The 20,461-nt window shown below is 38.1% G+C and overlaps 1 protein-coding gene across 4 annotated transcripts in view; it reads left to right on the top strand.

Moving 5' to 3' along the window:
* MYPN (myopalladin) overlaps positions 1–20,461 on the top strand; it is a 73,427-nt gene that overhangs the window by 39,700 nt on the left and 13,266 nt on the right. For all 4 annotated transcript variants that reach the window (XM_031461205.2, XM_031461200.2, XM_010985799.3 and 1 more), the window contains 6 exons: positions 722–863; positions 1,738–1,761; positions 4,385–4,501; positions 5,081–5,450; positions 11,700–12,290; positions 12,653–12,791. In XM_031461205.2, the coding sequence (XP_031317065.1) occupies positions 722–863; positions 1,738–1,761; positions 4,385–4,501; positions 5,081–5,450; positions 11,700–12,290; positions 12,653–12,791 (1,383 nt within the window). The remainder of the gene's footprint in view (positions 1–721; positions 864–1,737; positions 1,762–4,384; positions 4,502–5,080; positions 5,451–11,699; positions 12,291–12,652; positions 12,792–20,461) is intronic.

Below are 20,461 nucleotides of genomic sequence, written 5' to 3'. Positions count from 1 at the left end.
TTTTGTAAACTTTTGCGTGTGTGTGGAAGAGCATTTAACAATGCCTTCACAAAATTACAACATATTTTACCAGGACTTAAGACTTCACATGTGACTATGATTTTACAGAGACTGTCATTGTTTATCTCTCTCAACAGACCACTGAGGCTATACTGTAAAGAACACATAAGGAAAACAAAACAGCAAAATAAAAGTCAATTCCAGGACTACAGAATAGAGATAAGGCAAAGCCAAGAAAACAGTCAGTTACTTGGGCCACAGAGATGTTCCACCTTATGGAACACTCTTGTATGGAAAAAATAAATTACTCTTATGCTGAAAACACCTACTAGAATACTCACTGCAGATTTTTTAAATTGTTATTATTTCTGAAAACCAAATTCCACTTGGGAATCTTCTTAAATGAAGCAGAATTACTTTACCAAAAATTAGTATTTTTGCAACCTCAAAATGTTTTGGGCTAGTATTCAATAAATTTGTCTGGCACTGCAGCAGAGAAGAAAAGGAAGAAGACAGCGAGGAAAAAATTTCATATGGGCTCAGATAATTCTGTCTTCAAAAATAGATTCAATACATCCATAGAACTGAAGCTGCTGGAAATGGAAAAGATTTGGAGAAAATCCAAATATGGAGACAATGGTATCTTTTTCTAAAACTCAGCACTGGAAGTGGATTCCAACAATGTATACTTTTGGTTCTAACAATATTCTTCTCATTACAGATGTTACAGAATTTATCAGCCTCTGAGGGTCAGCTGGTTGTCTTTGAATGCAGAGTAAAAGGAGCTCCATCTCCTAAAGTTGAGTGGTATAGAGAAGGGACCTTGATAGAAGATTCCCCAGATTTTAGAATTTTACAGAAAAGTAAGTTGATGCTTTCAGATTATTTTCCTGATAATTAATTTTTATAAATTTATTTATTACACATTTATTTATTTTTATAACTTAACAACTGAAGTTGAAATTTATTTGCTTTTTTGTTAATTTGTTTCTGCCTATCACAAAATAGTAGTACTTGGATTGGTATGAAATATGAACCAATACTTATCAGGTCTAATAGCAGATCAGCAACAATAATATATTCCAAATACCATTCAAGTTGAGAAAAAAAATAGTTCTATCAGTGTAGAAGATTATAACTAAGTTTAACAACTACTTTCTGAGTGCCTGCAATTCCATAAACATTCACTGAGCACCTGTTTTCAGTCCCGTGAGGGCACTTTCAAGAATGCCAAAGAATTTTAAGATAAAGAACCTGCACCTGAGGAACCTGTCATCTATTCCTAGGACTCAATATTAGAAAACTTAGAGCAAGAGGTATATTCCGCATTATATTAGGATGTGAGAGCCTAGAGCCAAGAAGGATCTCTCAGTCTTCACAAACTTTTTTCCAAGTAGGCTGGATGGGTACAATAAAAATAAGTCATTCCTGAGTTCCAGCTAATTCAGTAACTTTTCCTCACCTAAGGTTTATGTCTCAAGTGGAATCCTGGTGTGTCCCAAGGTACAGCCACCTCATTTAGTCAACAGCGCTCTTGCTGCCCTTCTGTGACAACTATCCTGTTCCTGTCATAGTCACTGGTTCTTCAGTCATTTTACTTAACTTTTACAGATTAGCCTTGTCAAATCACTCATGAGTAAGCAAGAAACTATGAAACTCTACAGGAAGCTTCTGATGAAAATATCACCTCTCAGTAAAATAAATGCTCAGAATCTTTTAATTCTTTTTTTCTTTTAGAACCTCGGTCCATGGCAGAGCCAGGTAAAGATCATTTAAATTTAATTTCATTTGTATGTTAGCAGTGATTTGAAATATGTAATAAAACATATCAAAATTACACTGGTGTCAAGAAAGAGAAAAATTAAGTTTTGAAACGAAGATCCAAACCAACTCAAGCTATTACTGTAGGAGAAGGAAATGAGGGAAACATGTACAAATCTGAAATATATATTCAATATCTAATATGAGTGCAGGTAGTTCTGGGTTGTAGAGGAATATTTCATAGGGATATTTTCCCTCTTTCCTTGGCCCCTACTCATGACCTCCTTAAACTGGGCAGAGCAATTTCCATGATGCTAGATCAATTCCAATTCCACAGCCTGTGTCTCAAAACTTATGCATCAGATTTTTAAAATTCACATAATTAATAAAATGTCCATGGTGTTATTAGATTTGGTGGGGAGGATACTAAGATGACATGGAAGTGATGGTAGGTGAAGCTCTTACTTCTAGAAAATTCAGGTCACTCACAAACCACAGGATAAACACCTGAATTGCCTTTCTGTCATCACCCTGAAGAATCAGGTTGTATTTGTGCCCGTGGGTAAGAATGATGGTTTGGAATTTCACTATTATAATTCTTTCTTTTGAAAACTGAATGGAAAGGCATTCCAGATGTAGACATGAAACATCTATGTTACACAGCCCCACGTCAGGCCCTTGGGGATACAGTAAAGACCAGAGCAGTCTTACTCTAGCACTGCTTGTACTGGAGAAGCGTTTTTCCCATTGAAAATATTTCAGGCTTTTGCTACTTTCAACCAGAGCCGGCTTCTTCACTAGGCAGTCTCATACACAAAATAATTTCAGAAATAATTAAGAAATAATAATTTCAAAAGGGGCCCCGGCCCAAAACAAGCTCAAGCTTTATGATCTGAAATTTTAAATCCAGAGAGTTCTTCCTTCTGCCTATGATGTAAATACCCTTTGGAGACAGAATACTTTATCTTATCAGGCAGGTGTAGTGTAGTGTGAATGAACTGATCAGATCATTTTCTGACAGCAGACTGGTGAAAGATGTGCAAATGTTTGGGAAGAGGAACAGAGAGAAGGAAGCTTGGGCCAAGGGCTCAGAAAAAGGATAGAGGGGTACCAAAACCAAACTCTCCATCATTTAGGATTCTTTGGGAAGCAAATAAAGAAAATCTAACCAAAAGTGGCTTAAGCTCTAAGAAAAAATGTCTTTTGTCACATAGCAAGAGATGCTCTAAGAAATGGCAGTCTTGAGTTTGGTTAATTTAGCATCTCAGAGATCACCCCAGGGCCAACCTTCCCCCCCACCCCCACCCAATTCTGCCATCTTCAGAGTATCCTCTTAGGCTGGTTCTACTCATATAACCAAGACAGCTGCCAGAGTTTTGGGTATTACATGCAAATGACAATGTCCAGAGGCAAAAATAGGGATTAACACTCTTTTTTAATTCCCTTTAAAAAGTAAGGAAGACTTTCCCAAAAACTCCCCAGGAAACTTTCCCTAATATCTCATTGACCAGAATTGCACATCACATGCCACCACCGAGCAAAAATAGAGGTAGCATGACCAACCACGATTCACCACCTGAGGCTGGGAGAGGTCAGCTTGCCTTGGAGCTCATGACCACTCCATGCAGAGTGGACAAAGCCAGGATTCTATTAAGAAGGAGGGAGGTGGATGCAAATTTATTGAGCATGTACTCAACTCTGTCTGCCATGGCCTCCTGTCCAGTTTTCCTAGAAGTTATCCAGCGAATTCAGTTCAGTTATCATAAAACACCAGGATGCCAAGTTTCTCCTAAGAAACTATGCTTTTATTAGTTTTGTTTTTAATGTCAGGTATACTGAGTGATAGATGGAGGTTTACCCTACTGTCTTATACCTCTCTTCATTAGCTGTTGAGGAATATCTAACTACAATAATTTTAGGCTAGAATCATATGATTCTATCTGGGGAGTCACCTTTGTAGTGATTCAAAGGGGCTCATGCTATGTACCGGAGTGATCCATAAGAATTACCATAGTGTTACAAAAGAAAAAATGCACTTCACTCCTTTTTCACCCAGAATTTTAAGTTGCTCTTGCTCCGCCAATTACAATTAGCAAAGCAAAATATTTATTGTCCAGTTTTAAATTATGGCCTTCATTTAAAATTACCTCACTGCTAAAGTTCCCCATAGATATCAGTCACCAAAAAAAGATTTAAAAAGTTCCCCATGGAAATACTAAGAGATCTGAGTTTTAAAACTGTTTTATTAACCCCTTTTTATTTTACACAGACCTCCTTTTGCTTTAAATCCTAACTTATTTTTGTGATTTTTAAGCTCACTGTTTCTTGTTTCTATTTTTGTCATCTGTACTGATGACATAAAAAACAAATAATCTGCAAATCCGTAATATATAACATTATCATTAAATCCTCTTGTTGATTGTCTGCATGGAGTTGTTTTACATCCTTTGGCTCATTTAGTCTGCTAATCAGTCAATTCAATCAAATAATTATTTGGACTAATTATTCTCAAACAGTTAATACCATCAGCTTCTTAGATTGATTTTATAGAATCACCATCTAATATCAGAAAATTCCACTTCCAGAATTAAGTCAGTAACCATTCTGTTTTATTGGAATTTAGAAGAGATTTGTACTTTGGTCATTGCGGAGGTATTTGCAGAAGATTCTGGGTGCTTCACATGTACTGCAAGCAACAAATATGGCACCGTGTCAAGCATTGCACAGCTCGATGTAAGAGGTAAGGGCTCTTTAAATGCCAGAACAGTTTAGACTATGACTTTGAATATGAGTATGGAGAGTTTATATTATCCTTCTTTACTGCTTTTCATATGAAGCTAGCTTGGCTCTCCTAAAATTCTTTTAATTATTGAGGACAGCATTCTTGAACAGAATCCAATCTTCAATTTCTTTTTTAAAAAAAATTTTAATTTACATATAATTGATTTACGATGTGTTAGTTTCTGGTGTACAGCACCATGATTCAGTTTTTTATATATTCTTTTTCAATTTTTAATTTCTTATCACATTTATCACCACCACCTTAGTTATCCTGCTGTTTATTGTACTCCTTAAGAAAACATCTCCTTGGTCTTATATAAGCTTTTAATATTCTTTCCAAAATGGTCTTGGATTTTTTTTAGGTTTTTTTCCTGTATCCTTACCATCTTTTAATGTCCCCAGATTGTGTTTTCTGTTTTTGAGAAGCATTTCCCATGAGCACACTCACCTGGGTTGGATACAGGCCCCAACTCAGGGTTGCAAACATCTGTCTTGTTGAGTAAAGTTAACAGCTTAGGTCCTGGTATTGTCCTTTCAGGAAATGAAGACCTCAGAAATAATGGATCTCTTCACTCAGCCAACTCCACCACCAACCTAGCTATTACTGAGCAACAGCCAACCCCACCGAACCCAGAGCCTCCTTCTATGGAACCCCCTAAACCCAAACTGGAAGGGGTTCTGGTAAACCACAACGAGCCCCGGTCCAGCTCAAGGATTGGGCTCCGTGTGCACTTCAATCTGCCTGAAGATGACAAAGGAAGTGAAGCATCCTCTGAGGGTGGAATGGTGACCACCAACCAGACCAGGCCTGATTCTTTCCTGGAGAGATTCAATGGACAGTCAGCAAAAATCCCTGAGCCTTCCTCACCCATCAAAGAGCCACCTCCAGTTCTGGCCAAACCCAAACTGTAAGTAAAAATTGGAAGGGATAACCAAGAGTGCCTGTGACCTTCTCTGAGTCTGCCCTTCTTAAAAATGATGGAGCTGAAAAGGGAACTATAAAATGAGAAAATACACCTTAAATGCTTTGCAGATCACACATCCTTACATCAGTGTAAGTGCACTACGAATACCATCCTTACTATTCATAATCTACCTCCAAGAAATGTTTACACCTAAACTAGCTCAAAGAGATGTTTGTCTAACATTACAGGGCTCCAGGTAAAGCACTTCTACACTCTTCTTATAAAGCCCTTTCTTGTGTCTAATGAGCTTTACAGTCTGTAATTTCATCTTTCTGTTTCCCAGCTTCAACTTAAGTTTTGTAGTCATTATGGGAAAGATACTTAGCATTTTTTAGACAGTTCTTTGCTACGGCTAGATATGCTGCAGTAACCACAGTCGGTTGCATATAAATAGAATGGGATGAAAGAAGAAGGCAAAATATTAGCCTCACCTCAGGAGCCTGATGCAGTTGTCACCCTAATCCTCTGAAGAGTCATGTCGCCATATTTAATGTTCATCCACAGTAAAGCAAGCACAGAACATGATACTACTATTATGTTCTGTCTAATTCACACATCAAAGTGATAAAAATTACATGCATAATTACATAAACATTTAAATATCAACAATAAAATCTATGTTACTGGCATTCCCATCATGTGCTTCTCAGTGCTGACTATAAGATGTTTACTGGAAGCCATTCATGTTGTTTAGTATTATATTTTCCTCACTACTACATAAGGCAAGATTCTGGGCAGAAAATCAAAATGCTACAAAACATGCAAGTCACATCCAGAATACTTCTGTCCCCTTAAAGTTCTGCCAGTCACAGGAAACAGGAATCTACTTAAAGTAAAAATAAAGGAAGAGGTTATTGTAGGGATATAAGGAGGAATGGAAAATGAAATATAGCCAGGCCCTGCACAGAGAAGGAGGGCTAGGGGGTTGGGAGCTAGAACCACATACATGGTCAGTCTCGCCTCTGTCCACTGCTCATGCTCCATCTTGAGCACCTCCTTGCTTCCTCTTTGCATGTCCACTCCACTCTTCTTTCTTTGAAGACTCATCAGTTCATATCTGGCCCATCATGGCATGTCCTGTCACAATACGTGTCAGGTTCCACTGCTAACTAAATCAGTTCCCAACACCAATTAACCCAGCCTCGTCAGGTACGGAGGATTTATGTTTGGTGGGAAAAGAGTCAAATGGGTCAAATCAGAAATGTGTATGAAGGCAGTTCTCAGAGAAGGGAGTTGTGAAAACAGGTAACCTCAAATAATCAATTGCCTCCTCTGTAGGGCCTCCTCTTACCCAGGGGCTGTTTAGGGGCTAGTAGGTATGTCAGTTAGGATTAGGTTTAACTTCATATTGCAGACAGCACTAATGTGGATTAAACACGTGAGGGTTTATTTTTCTCTCAAATAATGGGCAGTCTGGGGCCATGATGATGGCTCCAAAGTCATCAAGTACCCAGTCTATCTTCTGCTCTGCCATCTTTAGCACTGGCTTCTGCTCCACCATCTTTAGCACTGGCTTCTGCTCCAGGTCCCCTCATGGTCCAAGACAGCTGATGGTGCCTAGTTATCACGTTTGTATTTCAAGCAGCAGAAAGGGCAAAGGGGTAGAAGCCCTGATATTTTTCTCCTTTACAGGAGCCTTCTTAGTACATACCCAAAATCTTCTTCTATTTCATTGGCCAGGACTTAGTCACATGCTATACTAACTACAAAGGAGGCTGGGAAATGTAGTCTTCAGCTGCATATGTTGCCTCCATGAATAAAATCGAGTTCCCTTACAAAGGGAAGAATTAAGTAGTCAGCCAGCAGTATCTACCAATGAACATAAAAATTCTTTCTACTAAATTATGTAGTGACACCCTCTAAAAATCCAGTCCTCAGCACTATATGAGTCTTTTTTTTTTTTTAACATGTTTTGCCTTTCTTAAATTTTTACTTAATTAGGTGAATATAGGTTTGTGTTAGCAGAGGTATGAATATGCAAGTATATGCTCCCCTCACCACACACACACATCCTTTGTGAATCCACATGCCTACTACCTTTTCTTACTGGTTTTAACCTTACTCGTTTTCACCTTTTAGGTTTTGCATTAAAATATACTGACTCTCTCAATAGTCTTGTCAAGGATACAGTTTTCTGCTTGTTCCTTTAACTTACCACTCATACGAAAAATAGATAAAATTCTTACAGATTTTAAAATTGCAACAGAAAGGGAAGCTGTCATTTTTAAACACTGTGCCATCAAAAAAATAATTGAGACTTCGAAATTTTCAACTTGAGTATTAAGCTTCCCAGAGAAGTGATTCTTCATCCTGGCTACACTCTAGAATAAAATGTGGAGATTTTACTGAAAAATATTTATGCCTTCCATCCCAACTGAACCAGAATCTCTCCACAGATTATTTTAATGTGCAGCCAGGTTGGAAACCACTGGTGTAAAGTTGGAGAAATTGAGTTACAAGCCTTTATCGCTCCACCCGGCCCCATACACACACTCCTCCACAGCCAGGGTGAAAAACAGAATTAACATTTAAAAAGAGGAAAGTATCAGACAAAAACCAGAATGTACTGGGAAAGCCTATGCTTTGGGGACAAGTGTTTAGAGCAGTGCTTCTCAGTCCTGGATGCACAAAAGAATCACCTAGAGCCTTGCTATTCAAAGCACTGGCATCACCTTGGAGGTTGATGGATCTGCTCTACTCCAGAGTACTGAATCAGAATCTCAGTGGGCTGGGCGGAGGGCAGAAATCTATGTTTTAACAAGCCCTCCAGAGGGTTCTGCGGCTCACTAAAGTTTAAGAATGACCTACATTTAAAAAGATAATAATAAGTATGCCTGGATCCTTTCTCAGGCCAATTGGCTCTCTGGCCAGCGGTACTTAAATGGGTGAGGTTTTTTGTCTCAAGCCCGCTGGGTGATCTAATGTGTAGCCAGCATGGTAATCACTGCAAAAAACACAACTGAAAGCTGATTGTAGAAACATATTTACCCAGAATTAGTTACTTTAATTCATGATGCGCTGGCAAATGTTTTAAACTACAGGCACAGGTGGGGAAGCCCTGATTTGTAGCATTTGCGAATTTCCTCCCACCATGGCTGACTTCAAACTACTAAAAAAAAAAAAAAAAAAAAAAGGCCATTGAACTGGGAATTGGGATGAGGTGTGCATAATCTGCTCTCTAGAGCCATCGAGAGCTGGCTCCAGCACACATTGCCCCAAACTGTTGTTGCCAAAACTGCTTTCAACAGTACTTGATACAGAATCCCAAATTGTCCTGCTGTGTTTGTCATTAAGCTTTAACATTTTACCTTGACCATTTAACATCACTAAGAAATTCTCCTGTATTCCAGAAACCACAACAAGAAACATCCTTAAAATTCTGAAACTCTAATTTTCATTCTTTCAAATCTCAAAATTGATATTTGTAGTTCAGAAACTGAAAAATGTAACAGCCACCATTTATTGATCACGTGTATGATTTAGGTGATTTATCTATCAATTCTCACAATGTTAAGAGATATTACTTATTCCTATTTTACTGATGAAGAAATTGGGGTCAGAAAAATCTAAAAACCACCCAAAACCACAAATAATACGATTGGCAGGATTAGGACCTAAGTCTGTCTGTCTGCAAAGCCCATATTCTTGAGCCTCGTGCTTAAGCTAAGTTGTGGCAAAAGAGAAGATATTTTCAGGTAACCTGATAGAGCTGATAATCTATAGAAAGAAAGCTTGGGTGTAAACCTGATTTCAGAAATCCTCACAGCAACAAGAAATAAGCAGCTAAGTTTATAGCATTTTACAACAGGCTGTTATTTTGAATGAGAGATGTTACTCAGGGTTTTATATGCTTTGTAATTAATCTTGCCTTCCTTTATTCTTTCACTGCACTTTGTACCTTCATTATTAAATAGTAAGTTTCACATGTTATCTGTAAATAACCACCGGTTATTTGTATTACATGTGTGTATAGTAAGATAGTTGAGCCCTGAATAGCTCATACTAACCCAGACATGTTTGTATCTCCTATACTACTTAGCAAGGTAAACACACAGAAGACTCAATAAAAGTTCACTGAATACTGGAATTGACACCTTATCCTGATGTAATGAATAAGCAAGCTGAAACAGCTGTTTTAAATCCCTTCTTAAACAAGAAACACTTTAATAAAAAAAAAAATTGTTTAACTGTCAAACAACGAGACATTATTCTCAAACGAATTCTTCCAGAATCTTAGGTAATCAAAACAAGTTGATGCTATACCTCATAAATCACTATGTTTAAGGTTTGTAACCCTCTACAATCCAATATACAGTATTGAATGATAAGGGCTAAGATGTCTTACTTGAAGTTAAAAGCCAGTTCTTAGTTTGCATTCAATGGGAACTAAAGGAAAACAGGACTCAATCAATACCAAGTGACCTCCTGGCCCCTTTTTTTCATCCTTATCTTTTTAAGAGTACTTAGCTTTCTTATATTACTTTCTTTACTTCCATAACCACAATAAAATACTTTTGCAATATTATCAGATTAAAATCTACTCAAACTACAATACAAACATGTCCTAAAAACCACATAGCATTGTTTTTATGCTACAGCAATCACAGAATGTGATCTACTAAATATGAGATCCATTAAAAACTTAAAGGTTTTGTATTTTCATGCCATTGAGAAAGTTAACACCTGCAGGAACAATGTTAATTAGATATGTTTTTCTAAGGGTAATCTAACAAAGGTATTTCTGCTTCTCTTGAATGCTGACCTTTTCATCTATGATGAAATGAAAGGGTTTAATTAATTTTTAATTATATTACTTTATTCTCTCAGTTTAAATACTTACTTCTAAAAAGAAGAAAGTTACTGTGTCAAGTAGCTAATAACCTCTAAATTCTCAGTTTAACTCAAGAGTTTTCAAAGCTGAACAAACGACTGCACATTATGTAGCATTTGACAGCAGTAATGAAAGTGGATATGGGCCTCTATTTTGTGAAGTTACTTTTCCATATTTTGTGTATCATAAATGTTAATGGAAGGAAGGAAAAAGGTCTTAAACTCCAAGAATTAAGAAAAATCAAGGTTTGAAGAAGCTTCTGGCTCAACTTTATTGCTGCTGGTGTTGATGTTCCTGATGACTGTGAAAACATAAAACTTTTCATTTTTAATAGATCTCATGTTCAGCAGATCACCTTCTATTTTTTCAAAGGACATGAAACCACGGTGGCCTTGAAGCACTGTGGTCTCACTTGTGGATCTTCCTAGGATTATTTATCCAAAAACAGTTTCTCCTACATAGCCAAGTTCGACAGCCCCGACAACTTTATGTACACATAACTTTTAGACATTTTCATTTTCTATTTTCTTTCTTAAAAAATAATTACCTGTTTTGTTAAGAAAAGTAAATAGACTGTGGGACTTAAGGCAAATCATATAATGCTTCTGTGACTCAGGTTTCTTGAAACAGAGAAAATGCTCCCAGTTTGATCTTTTTTAGGCACAAGAAAAGTCGAAGGCTATGTTTACAATTAGAGTTTCCATACAATCTATCATTCAAACCATGACATTTTCGAAAGTGAAAGACTATTAATAACTATGCCAGGAAAACAGGCAAAAGGCAGGACTGTCTAGAATGAATCGGGACACATGGTCACCTTATCTATAAAGCTTTGTTGTCAGAAGAGAATGAGAAACACCGAGACATATCCAGCTGTTTTTTTAAAGTTTGCTCTAAAATGAGGCAGAGTGAAGAATATAGCACATTCTTGGAGAACTCAGCCCCCTTCAGTAACTCACATCAGTATGTAGCTCAGTGCCTTCTGTCCCAAAGCATATACTATCTGCTCATCTCGGAACTCTGAGCACTTCCAACAAGAGGACCATAGTTTCTATTTCTTTTTTCTAACTTATAAACATTCTAAAATGGGGCTGCTACATTGCACAACTCCTGGGTCACAACACCTAGAACATGCCTCTTGGCATTGTGTACCATGGTGGCCTTTCCCTTCTTCCTGGCAATCAAACAGATTTAGAAAGGACAGACAACTCCCAAGGGACTGGCCGGCTGATTTCTGGAAACTCTGGTTTTGTGTTCTTAATCAGCATTTAGTTATAAACAGACTGTCTCTACATTTTCTGAAGGGTGAGGTGATGGTGATGAATTTCTCTTCTCTCTCCCTACTCTTGTTCCGTGCGCAGTGACTCCAGCCAGCTACAACAGCTTCACCACCAAGTCTTACTGGAACAACAGCAGCTGCACAACCCATCTCCTTCATCTCCTAAGGAGTTTCCTTTCAACATGAGTGTTTTGAACTCAACTGCTGCCCCAGCAGTGGCAATGTCTAGCAAGCAAGTGAAGGCCCCTTCATCACAGACATTCAGCTTGGCCCGGCCAAAGCATTTCTTCCCCTCCACGAGTACCACTGCAGCAACTGTGTCCCCTTCCAGCTCGCCAGTGTTCACCCTGAGCAACACTCCTCAAGCCATGCAGAGGACAATGAGCAAAGAAAGTCTCTTAATTTCTCATCCCTCTGCACAAACCAAATCTCTAGGAGGGGTTTCCATCCAAAATGAGCCACCCCCTCCAGGTCCCATAGAGCCAGCACAACCACCACTCACATTTTCCATCTCCAGCGGAAACCAGTTTCAGCCCCGCTGTGTGTCTCCAACTCCTGTCTCTCCCACCGGCCGGATTCAGAACCCAGTGGCTTTCCTCAGCTCCGTTCTGCCTTCTCTCCCTGCCATCCCACCCACCAATGCCATGGGGCTGCCGAGAAGTGCACCATCTGTGTAAGTGTCACTGAGATCTTCTTGATGTAAAAGATGCCATTTATGAAGGGACATAGGCATAGAATAGCTTGGTCGGGGACAGGACTCTCATTTAGTGCATTCCTAGAAAATCCTCTCTGTAATACAAAATAAATACTGAACACCTTAGGATAAAAGGGCATGATTCAATAGTTTAATTATTGAAAACACCTCTACAAACACAGATTCTCTGTGCAGTGCTCCATCTTTGCACAGAAGATGCCTTCCATAAATGCCTGATGATGCCTGGTGTCTGGTTGCCATTACACCCACTTTGATATCTAGGCCTCTGTACACTGGCCCGTGCTTTTCATGAGTAAGACAAGTGTGAATTTATTTTACAGGCCATCCCAGGGACTAATGAAGAAAAATACAAAGTCTTCCCAACCAGTAAATGATGATTACATTCGTGAAACTAAGAATGCAGTGATTCTAGATTTGGGGAAAAAGATGAATTTCAGCGATGTCAGATCAAACCAGCAGGTAAGGTTGTTGGGTTCAGAGGTTTACTGGAATTTCATTGTAAGGAATATAATTTTGCTTAATTCCATCCTCGGATGCCCAGGCCATCTGACCTCAGTGAAGCTGAAACTGCAGCCTTGGAAGGCAGAGTACAGACTGACCATGGGTCATGTAGGAAACTCGTCCACATGGATCCACAGTTCCTGATTAGCCCAGCAGTTAATTCAGCTTACTTGTTTACATGTGTTTACCTAGAATAGAGTATGTGAAAGGAGAGAGACTAAATAGTCTGTTTTCCATTCCAGCAATCCTCAGCTCAGTACTGGCAAACACCATCACATCTTTGAGCTATTTCAATATCTGAGACTTGAGGTGATCTAGACTTCAAGGAACTCTGGGTTTCCAAGCTGGCCTTTATCTGACTTCTTCAATCTAGTGTGCCTGGGGGTTTGCTCACCTCTCAATCCTTACATTAGGTTGAAGCATGTGAAACAGCCATTAGGCAATACCCTGTGATTCAACCTGTACAATGCCTTGCTTTCTAGTTAAGTGTTTACACTGAAGGAGAAAAAGGAAAGCCATAAGCATCACATAAAAGAATGACAGACTGAGTATTTGAGTCATTTATTTTTCTTTTCATAAGGTGGTTATTTTTTAAATGCAGATTTATATTTTACTAATCTAACTCTTGATTTATTTCCCAAGGTGGAACTGATAAAATATATTTTGAAATATAACATGAAATTTTAGTGAAAACTATATGCCAGGTATTGTGGATTTTGTGACATAAGTGATCCCTGGAAGCAAGGGTCCAGACTTCCCTGATCATTTGCTGTTTTCCTTCATGTTTCTGTCTCTTAATTCCAGTGGAGTCATTGATATACAGTATTGATATACAGATATATGTTGGACAATTTTTACTGAGTGGATTCTTTTGAATATGATGTTTAAAACCTTTTTAAAACTGATTTTAAGTTACTGACTTGAAGCAGGATATTTAAGCTTGCCATAATCAAGTATACTTTTCAGATATTATTTCATCAAATTACATATATTTCTGGGAGGCAAATACCCAGGCAACTACTCTTCTAGCGAAACTCAGGTACAGCTGGCAAACTGTCAGTGGTGGAACCAGATCTAGAGCCCAGGTCTCCAGGACACTTCCACATTTTCCCTGAAACTCTGCAGCCTTTTTCAGTTTTACGACAGTTACCTCCAAGCCCCATAAATGTTGCTCTGACTAGCACAGATTTATTTTCCTATAATACTGTCATCACAGTTGTGGTTGTTAATCCTTCTAAGTGTCACTGAAATCACAGCTGTATTCAGCCTATGTCCTTAACAACTCAGACAGGGAGCAATTAGAACCCTGTAAAAATGATACCAGGTCAGTACATAAGATGTTTGATTTTACTTTTATGCTTACCCTGTAAATAGATTCATGCTAATCCACTGATCAGCTCAGGGGAAAGTAGGGCTTTTCTCTTAATTACTGGAAGTGTAAGTACATATAAACATGAGCTTCCATGAGTGGAGTGCCATGAACCCAGTAGAAGTCTTTATTAAACCTCCATCGTGAATTAACTTCAGGGCTAAGAGTAGGAACTTGGAGTCTCAAAAAGCATCTCAGTCCTCTCCATCTGAGTATCTCTGACACTTGGCAGTGTTCTTTTGACAATTATCATTCTGGGAGTTACTATGGTATGTTAAAGACAGAATTGATCTTAGACAGCATTCTATGCCATGGATAATCAAAGCCAAGCTACATAAATGCAATTCAGGAAACTAAGGAGCAGGCTGGGATGGAATGCTTGCATTAGGTTGGCAGATGTTGACTCTGAGGAAGTTTTGAGAAAGAAATGATGACCACATTATAATACTGTTTTGTCCATTGCTGCCTTGGGAAATGACCGTGAAGAAGTCATGAAGAACTGCCTAGATGTATTGTGGCCTGTGGGTGAAGTTATAGAAGAAAATTTGCTTAGAAAAAGTGGGAAAACTTGTGTATTGACAGCTGGCTATATCTGCATTCTGGGGACACAGGAATCAAAGTAATCTGTTTCCTCACTCCCATATTAGCCTACGTATATGAAGGGGAAGCAAATGATTACTTCTGAAGAGTATGCATTTGTTTTGTTTTATTTTGCTTTGTCAACTTTTAGGTCCAGAAAGCTGGACTCTCTTGTCCCCAATTTAGTCCCAAGCAAATGAAGAGTAGGAACCATCCTAGAACATCTGTGTGGTTTAGCATTACCATACTATGCTGAGCATGAAAGTAAATCAAAGACCCTTGAACAATGAATATTACTGACTACAAACAATTCCCTCCCCAGAACTCAAACTTCTAAATTAATATTTTACTGGGTAGACTGCCCTAGGAGAACATTGCTAAGATTATGTTAGAGAATGTTTTGCCTTAAATGACTATTTTAGAAATGTATTTTCTTTGATATATATTTCTACCATTTTGTATTTGTTATATTTATATAGTGTTTAAGCTCTAATTCATTTTATATAACATTTCTAATTAGCAACTAACATTTGCTTATTGACTCAGAACTTTGTGTCATTCTTTCAGATGTTCGTATTTATTTTAAATGTTTAGCTTTCCAAACAGACAATGATTTCTAGACTTAAGGCTGCATCATTTCTTATCTTGAGGGGTATCATTCACCACCAATGGATCTTCATTGAACATCAATTGGTTTAGGTTATCAAGGTGAATCTGAGAGGTCAAAGGAGTCTAGGATCAAACAAAATGTAATAGAGCCTTTATAACCAATGATTCTAATTCACGTATGACTTAGCATGACATTTTGCACCCAGTAAATAGCTGGTAACTGTTAATGTCTAAATAAACACACACATATCTTTAAAGAAAAGAATTATATTTTCAAGTGGTATATTCTTCTGAAATAATTTTTTTAGCTTTTTGTTTTCTTTCACGGAACAACTGAAATTCTATGCAATTCATTTTCAAGTAAGGTCTTTAACTTAAGCCTGAAAAGGATGGGTCAAATGTCATTGATTTGCTTGCCATACTGGCCAGATTTACACAGAAAAATATTCTCTACTTTGAGCACAGACACCACCTACAAGTCACTGACAAAGAAATTCCTGCTTTCACTCACATGGGGACAAGGCAAGGGAAAATGGAGAACACAGCACAAATCCAGTCCTGGAAATTCAAAGTGCACAGACACCAACAGTGGACCAGTAGTACAACCTTTGTGCAGAACAGTGCAGAGAGCACCTTTAAATTTAACTTAAACATACTGCTTGTGTTTTGCAAATTTCCTTACAAAATCTGAATCCCATCAATCATAACTTGGAATGATAATCTTGATTTATGTGTAATAGGGGTAGCTATCCTTGGGATAACTCAACTCTTAGTTGCAAAACACTACAAACAACAACAACACATTAATTCCTGCTTTGGGGATGGTGTGCATCTTTGTTAACATCTCAGATGTAAAGATTCAGTGCTTTAGAAACAGGCCACATGCTCCTACCACACAGTTTTCATGGTTTCCTTGTTCCTGAGGTTCAGCTTCGCAAACATTTTCTGAAATCTTTCACGGAAACTCCTTGACCTACAGTATTCTTATTTTGTCGCTCATCTGCAATTTATACATCATATAACTGGTACATTAAACAATTATGTCTAAAAAGTAATCTTTTCTCCCTTTATCCCTTTAAATTTATCCAATGGGCCTTATTCTTCTCCTGTGCCTGGCAGTCTCAAATGTGAGGTAATCTCAAAACATTTTGACCACTTTTGGTTCGTATAAGGGTCTACGTTTACTTTGTTGCAAAATAAAATCTTGATCCATTAATACAAAACTTCTAGCCCTTGTAGTAACCAACACCCCAATCCTTATTCAAAAATAAGACACACACACACAAACACCCCCATTCACACCCTGTACCCACACCTCAGGGATGGCTGCAAATGGGAAACCTAAAGTCAGGAAGGAAGTATGGCCCAGCTTCTCTCTTTTTCACTTCCTCCTCCCCTACTTCACTAACTGCTGCTCCTTACTCCCTCCTTTCCCAGCCAGAGGGACAAAAACTGCCCCCCCCCACTGGCTTTGTCTCATATGTGGCCCATGTGTGCATGACAGGAACCATCACAGGTCCTCTTCCGACCTGACACATGCAGGAATGCAGGCTACTCAAGCAGCCTTCAGTGTGTCCACCAACAAAACCCACCCTGCTCCTCACTCTAGATTTCTTAGGTGGGAATCAAATACCAACCCACTGGAGGAACACAGTAAGCTCTACAAATGGGTCTATTTAATCTCCCTGAATAGACTGGAGGTGAAAGGCAGGTTCTCTGGGGCTAGAGGAGGAGGTAGGAGACTCACAGATATTAATGGCTCTCTCCAAAGTCACCTAACTAGATCTTCTCCTCTAAATCATCTAATCTGTTCTTAAGCATGTGCTTTGAAATTTCTGGAGGACACTTTGTCTCCCAACTCACTTGTCTTCTGATATCTAGCTCATCTTGGTAGAAACTTCCAGTTAAGATCTGGTTACAACTGTATCCTCAGTATGTAGTTACAAACAGTATATTTTAAATAACTCATTGAGTATCCTGTTTTCATCACCTCCCAATCTGTAGTATAGGTAAAACAATATATAACCGATAAGTGTACATTTGTAGCAAAATGAAATATACATATTTTCATCATATTGCTTCCACAGTTCCTTTGGTGAAGTCAATTCAAACATTTATGAATACCCTAAAATCAGGCCCCAACTTGGTAAAATCAAGTTCCTAAAATTAGTTGTTTGGAATACATGGAGACAACGTTTTATTTATATTCTTTGGTAAGCACTTAAAAGCCTTACATAGCACTCATTTGTTCCTGAAGTATAAATATAAGCCTAACTTACCACCATGTATAATAATACTTTTTCTGAAAAATTAGTTCATACTTCCAATATACAATTTCAGAATTTCATCTCCCCCCTATAAGAACTCTGCCAATGTAATTAGCCAGGAATTTGCCAGCCCTTGCTGGTCATGCAGTAGGAGAAGCTGAAGAAAAGGTGCCTTAGCTTGGAACAAGGACTCCACTAAAACAGTGGCTAGAAGAGGCATGGAATGGACTGGAATTTGGGGACTTAAATGAAAGAAGATGAGAAGTCATAGAAAGCTAAGACTTCCTACCACCCTCACAAAAAGCCTGGAGTGTCCTGAACTCTAGGATCTGTGTGTGAGGTTTGCAAACTACGTGAATTGTTCTTTCTAACTGTAACTTTAAAAATAATAAAGCTATTTAGCGCCTACCTCACATAGTAAAGGAATGAAATGACTCATTGGTTTTACTCCTAAGTGTCCAAAAGATAAACAAATTTGTTAAAACGAAAAATAATATCCATTTAGGAGCATGAATGCAATTCAATAAAGAAGACAAATATATTCCTTATGTGATTTTTTACTGTCAAGACTAGGAAACAGTTCAAATTTGTGCGACTATTTAACATATTTATGGAAAATACAGTCATTGTATAGCATTAGGCTGAATCACCTGAAATTGCTGGTATTCCACCATTTTTAACCCTCAAAAATGGCAATTGCATATAGTTCAACCTAATAGGTAGATAGTTGGAAGCTTTAAGTATTAACTTTTTTAAAACTCCTATAATGTAGAAAATAGTCTTAATATTTTCAAAACTAAATTAGGTTTCCAATTAGTGGAAGTGAACAATCTTTTACTTCAATTAGTTTGAATTATCTGATTAAAAACTAATAAGCTTCACTGGGGAGTAATCATATTTTCTACCCCAAAAGAGATGTTGGTTTATTTTGTTTGCCCAATCTGAGATGAGGCTGAGAGGGGAGATTTTAAATCGGTTCCAAGAAATTGAATCCAAAAAAATCTGGTTTCTGTGTTTCCTAAATTCCAGTTCTATACAAATTTAAGTGATAATATGTATAAGACAATAACTAGAGGATATGAGTAATATGATTTAGCAGCTTGTTAACATTTAAGTCCTGAACTCAATTATTATGCCTATGACTAGGGGCAGAAGCAAATCAGCCACGTGCTTCCAAATTCCATTTCAGGTGCATGTTAGTACTATCTCCATGGAGCCTACCTAAATTATAAAATTATGGTTAACTAGAGTCACAAGTTTAACTAATGGTCTCACCTTCACCCCAAAGCACATAGCTCCAGATTCCTCAAAGATGTAGCAGTGCTGGAACAAGTGATTGCCCCCAAGTCATTCATGTATTCTTTCATCCTTCAAATACTTATTGAGCACCTCCCATGAGACAGGTGCTCACTATTCCATGCACTGTAGATATAGTTGGAAGCAAGACAAATAAGATCTCTGCTCTTTTGATGCTAACATTCTAAGGCTTAGAGATATTCAATTATTCAATCAAAAAACAAGCAAACAAGAAAAGTACTAGATAGCAACCAGTGCTCTGTAGAGAATTAGACTGGGGAGCTACTCTAGATGAAGTGGCCTGGGAAGACTGCCGTGGGGAGGTGACATTTAAGCTTAAGAGAATAGGGCAGGAGGGGGAGTCAGAGGAATCCAGGATAAGTTCTAGATTTAGGTTAACTTAGTGTATTCAAAGTATGGTCTGAGACCTGCAAATTGTCATCTCTCCACATTGAGATAAGTACGTACAGAAATTGAAAGTAACCATTAAGACATTTCTATAGCATCTGACGGTGAAATTTTATGTCTATTGAATTTAGTAATTCTGCATGCCTTTTCTACTCATTTTTCTATCAATTCATTTTTATTTTATTTTACAAGAGTACAGGTTGGAAAACCTATTTTTAAAACCTGGTTTTCACCATAGGTAGTGTGAGAAATACTGGCTTAAGCACTTAACCAAGTGGATGAATAGTGGTGCCATTTCCTGAGATGAGGAAGAGCAGGGTAGGAGCAACTCCTCTGGGGGACAGAAATCAAGTGCATGCTGCTTGGACCATGCTAAGTTTGAGATGCCCATTAGATACCCAAGCCATGATGTAGATTAAGTTGTTTGTCATATGACTCTCGCGATGTCGAGCAGATCACTGGGTATATGAGTTGCAGGGAGAAATCAGGCTTAGAGACATGGATTTGGAGTCATCAGCATACAGAAAGTATCTGAAACTGTGAGATCAGATGATATCACCTAGAGCAGAGGAGCTAGCAAAGGAGACTGATAAGGATCGACTAGAGGAAGAGATCGAGAACCAGTATGGTGTCATGGAAACTAACAGAAGATAATGTTTCAAAAGGAGAAAGTAGCCACCTGTATCTAATGCTGCCTGAGAGGTCAGGTAAGGTAAGAACAGACAAGTGACAACTGGATTTGGCAAATCAGGAGACCCTGATTGTAGCAATCTCAGTGGAACAGTGAGAACACAAGCCTAACCAGAGTACACTAACAAGAGAATAGGCAACAAGGAAATGAGGCCATAACAATAGAAAGTTATTTCAAACAGTTTTGTTATGAGGGCAGCAGAGATACAGTGAAGTCACACATGGAGTCAAGGGAGATTTATTTAAGACAAGTTTTCCTCAAGTACGCAGATGGGAATGTCCAGTAGAGACAGGAAGTTGGTGATACAAGCATGTATCAGAATGCAGTTCAAAATAACTCTGCCAAAATACCACATAGGCAGTTCTACATTATTAGTAGCTATGGAAATTACATTCTGTTTTCATTCCAT

Source organism: Camelus dromedarius, chromosome 8 (genome assembly GCF_036321535.1).
Source record: "Camelus dromedarius isolate mCamDro1 chromosome 8, mCamDro1.pat, whole genome shotgun sequence".
NCBI classification, from domain to species: Eukaryota; Metazoa; Chordata; class Mammalia; order Artiodactyla; family Camelidae; genus Camelus; species Camelus dromedarius.
This window is presented reverse-complemented; position numbering and strand designations above follow the sequence as displayed.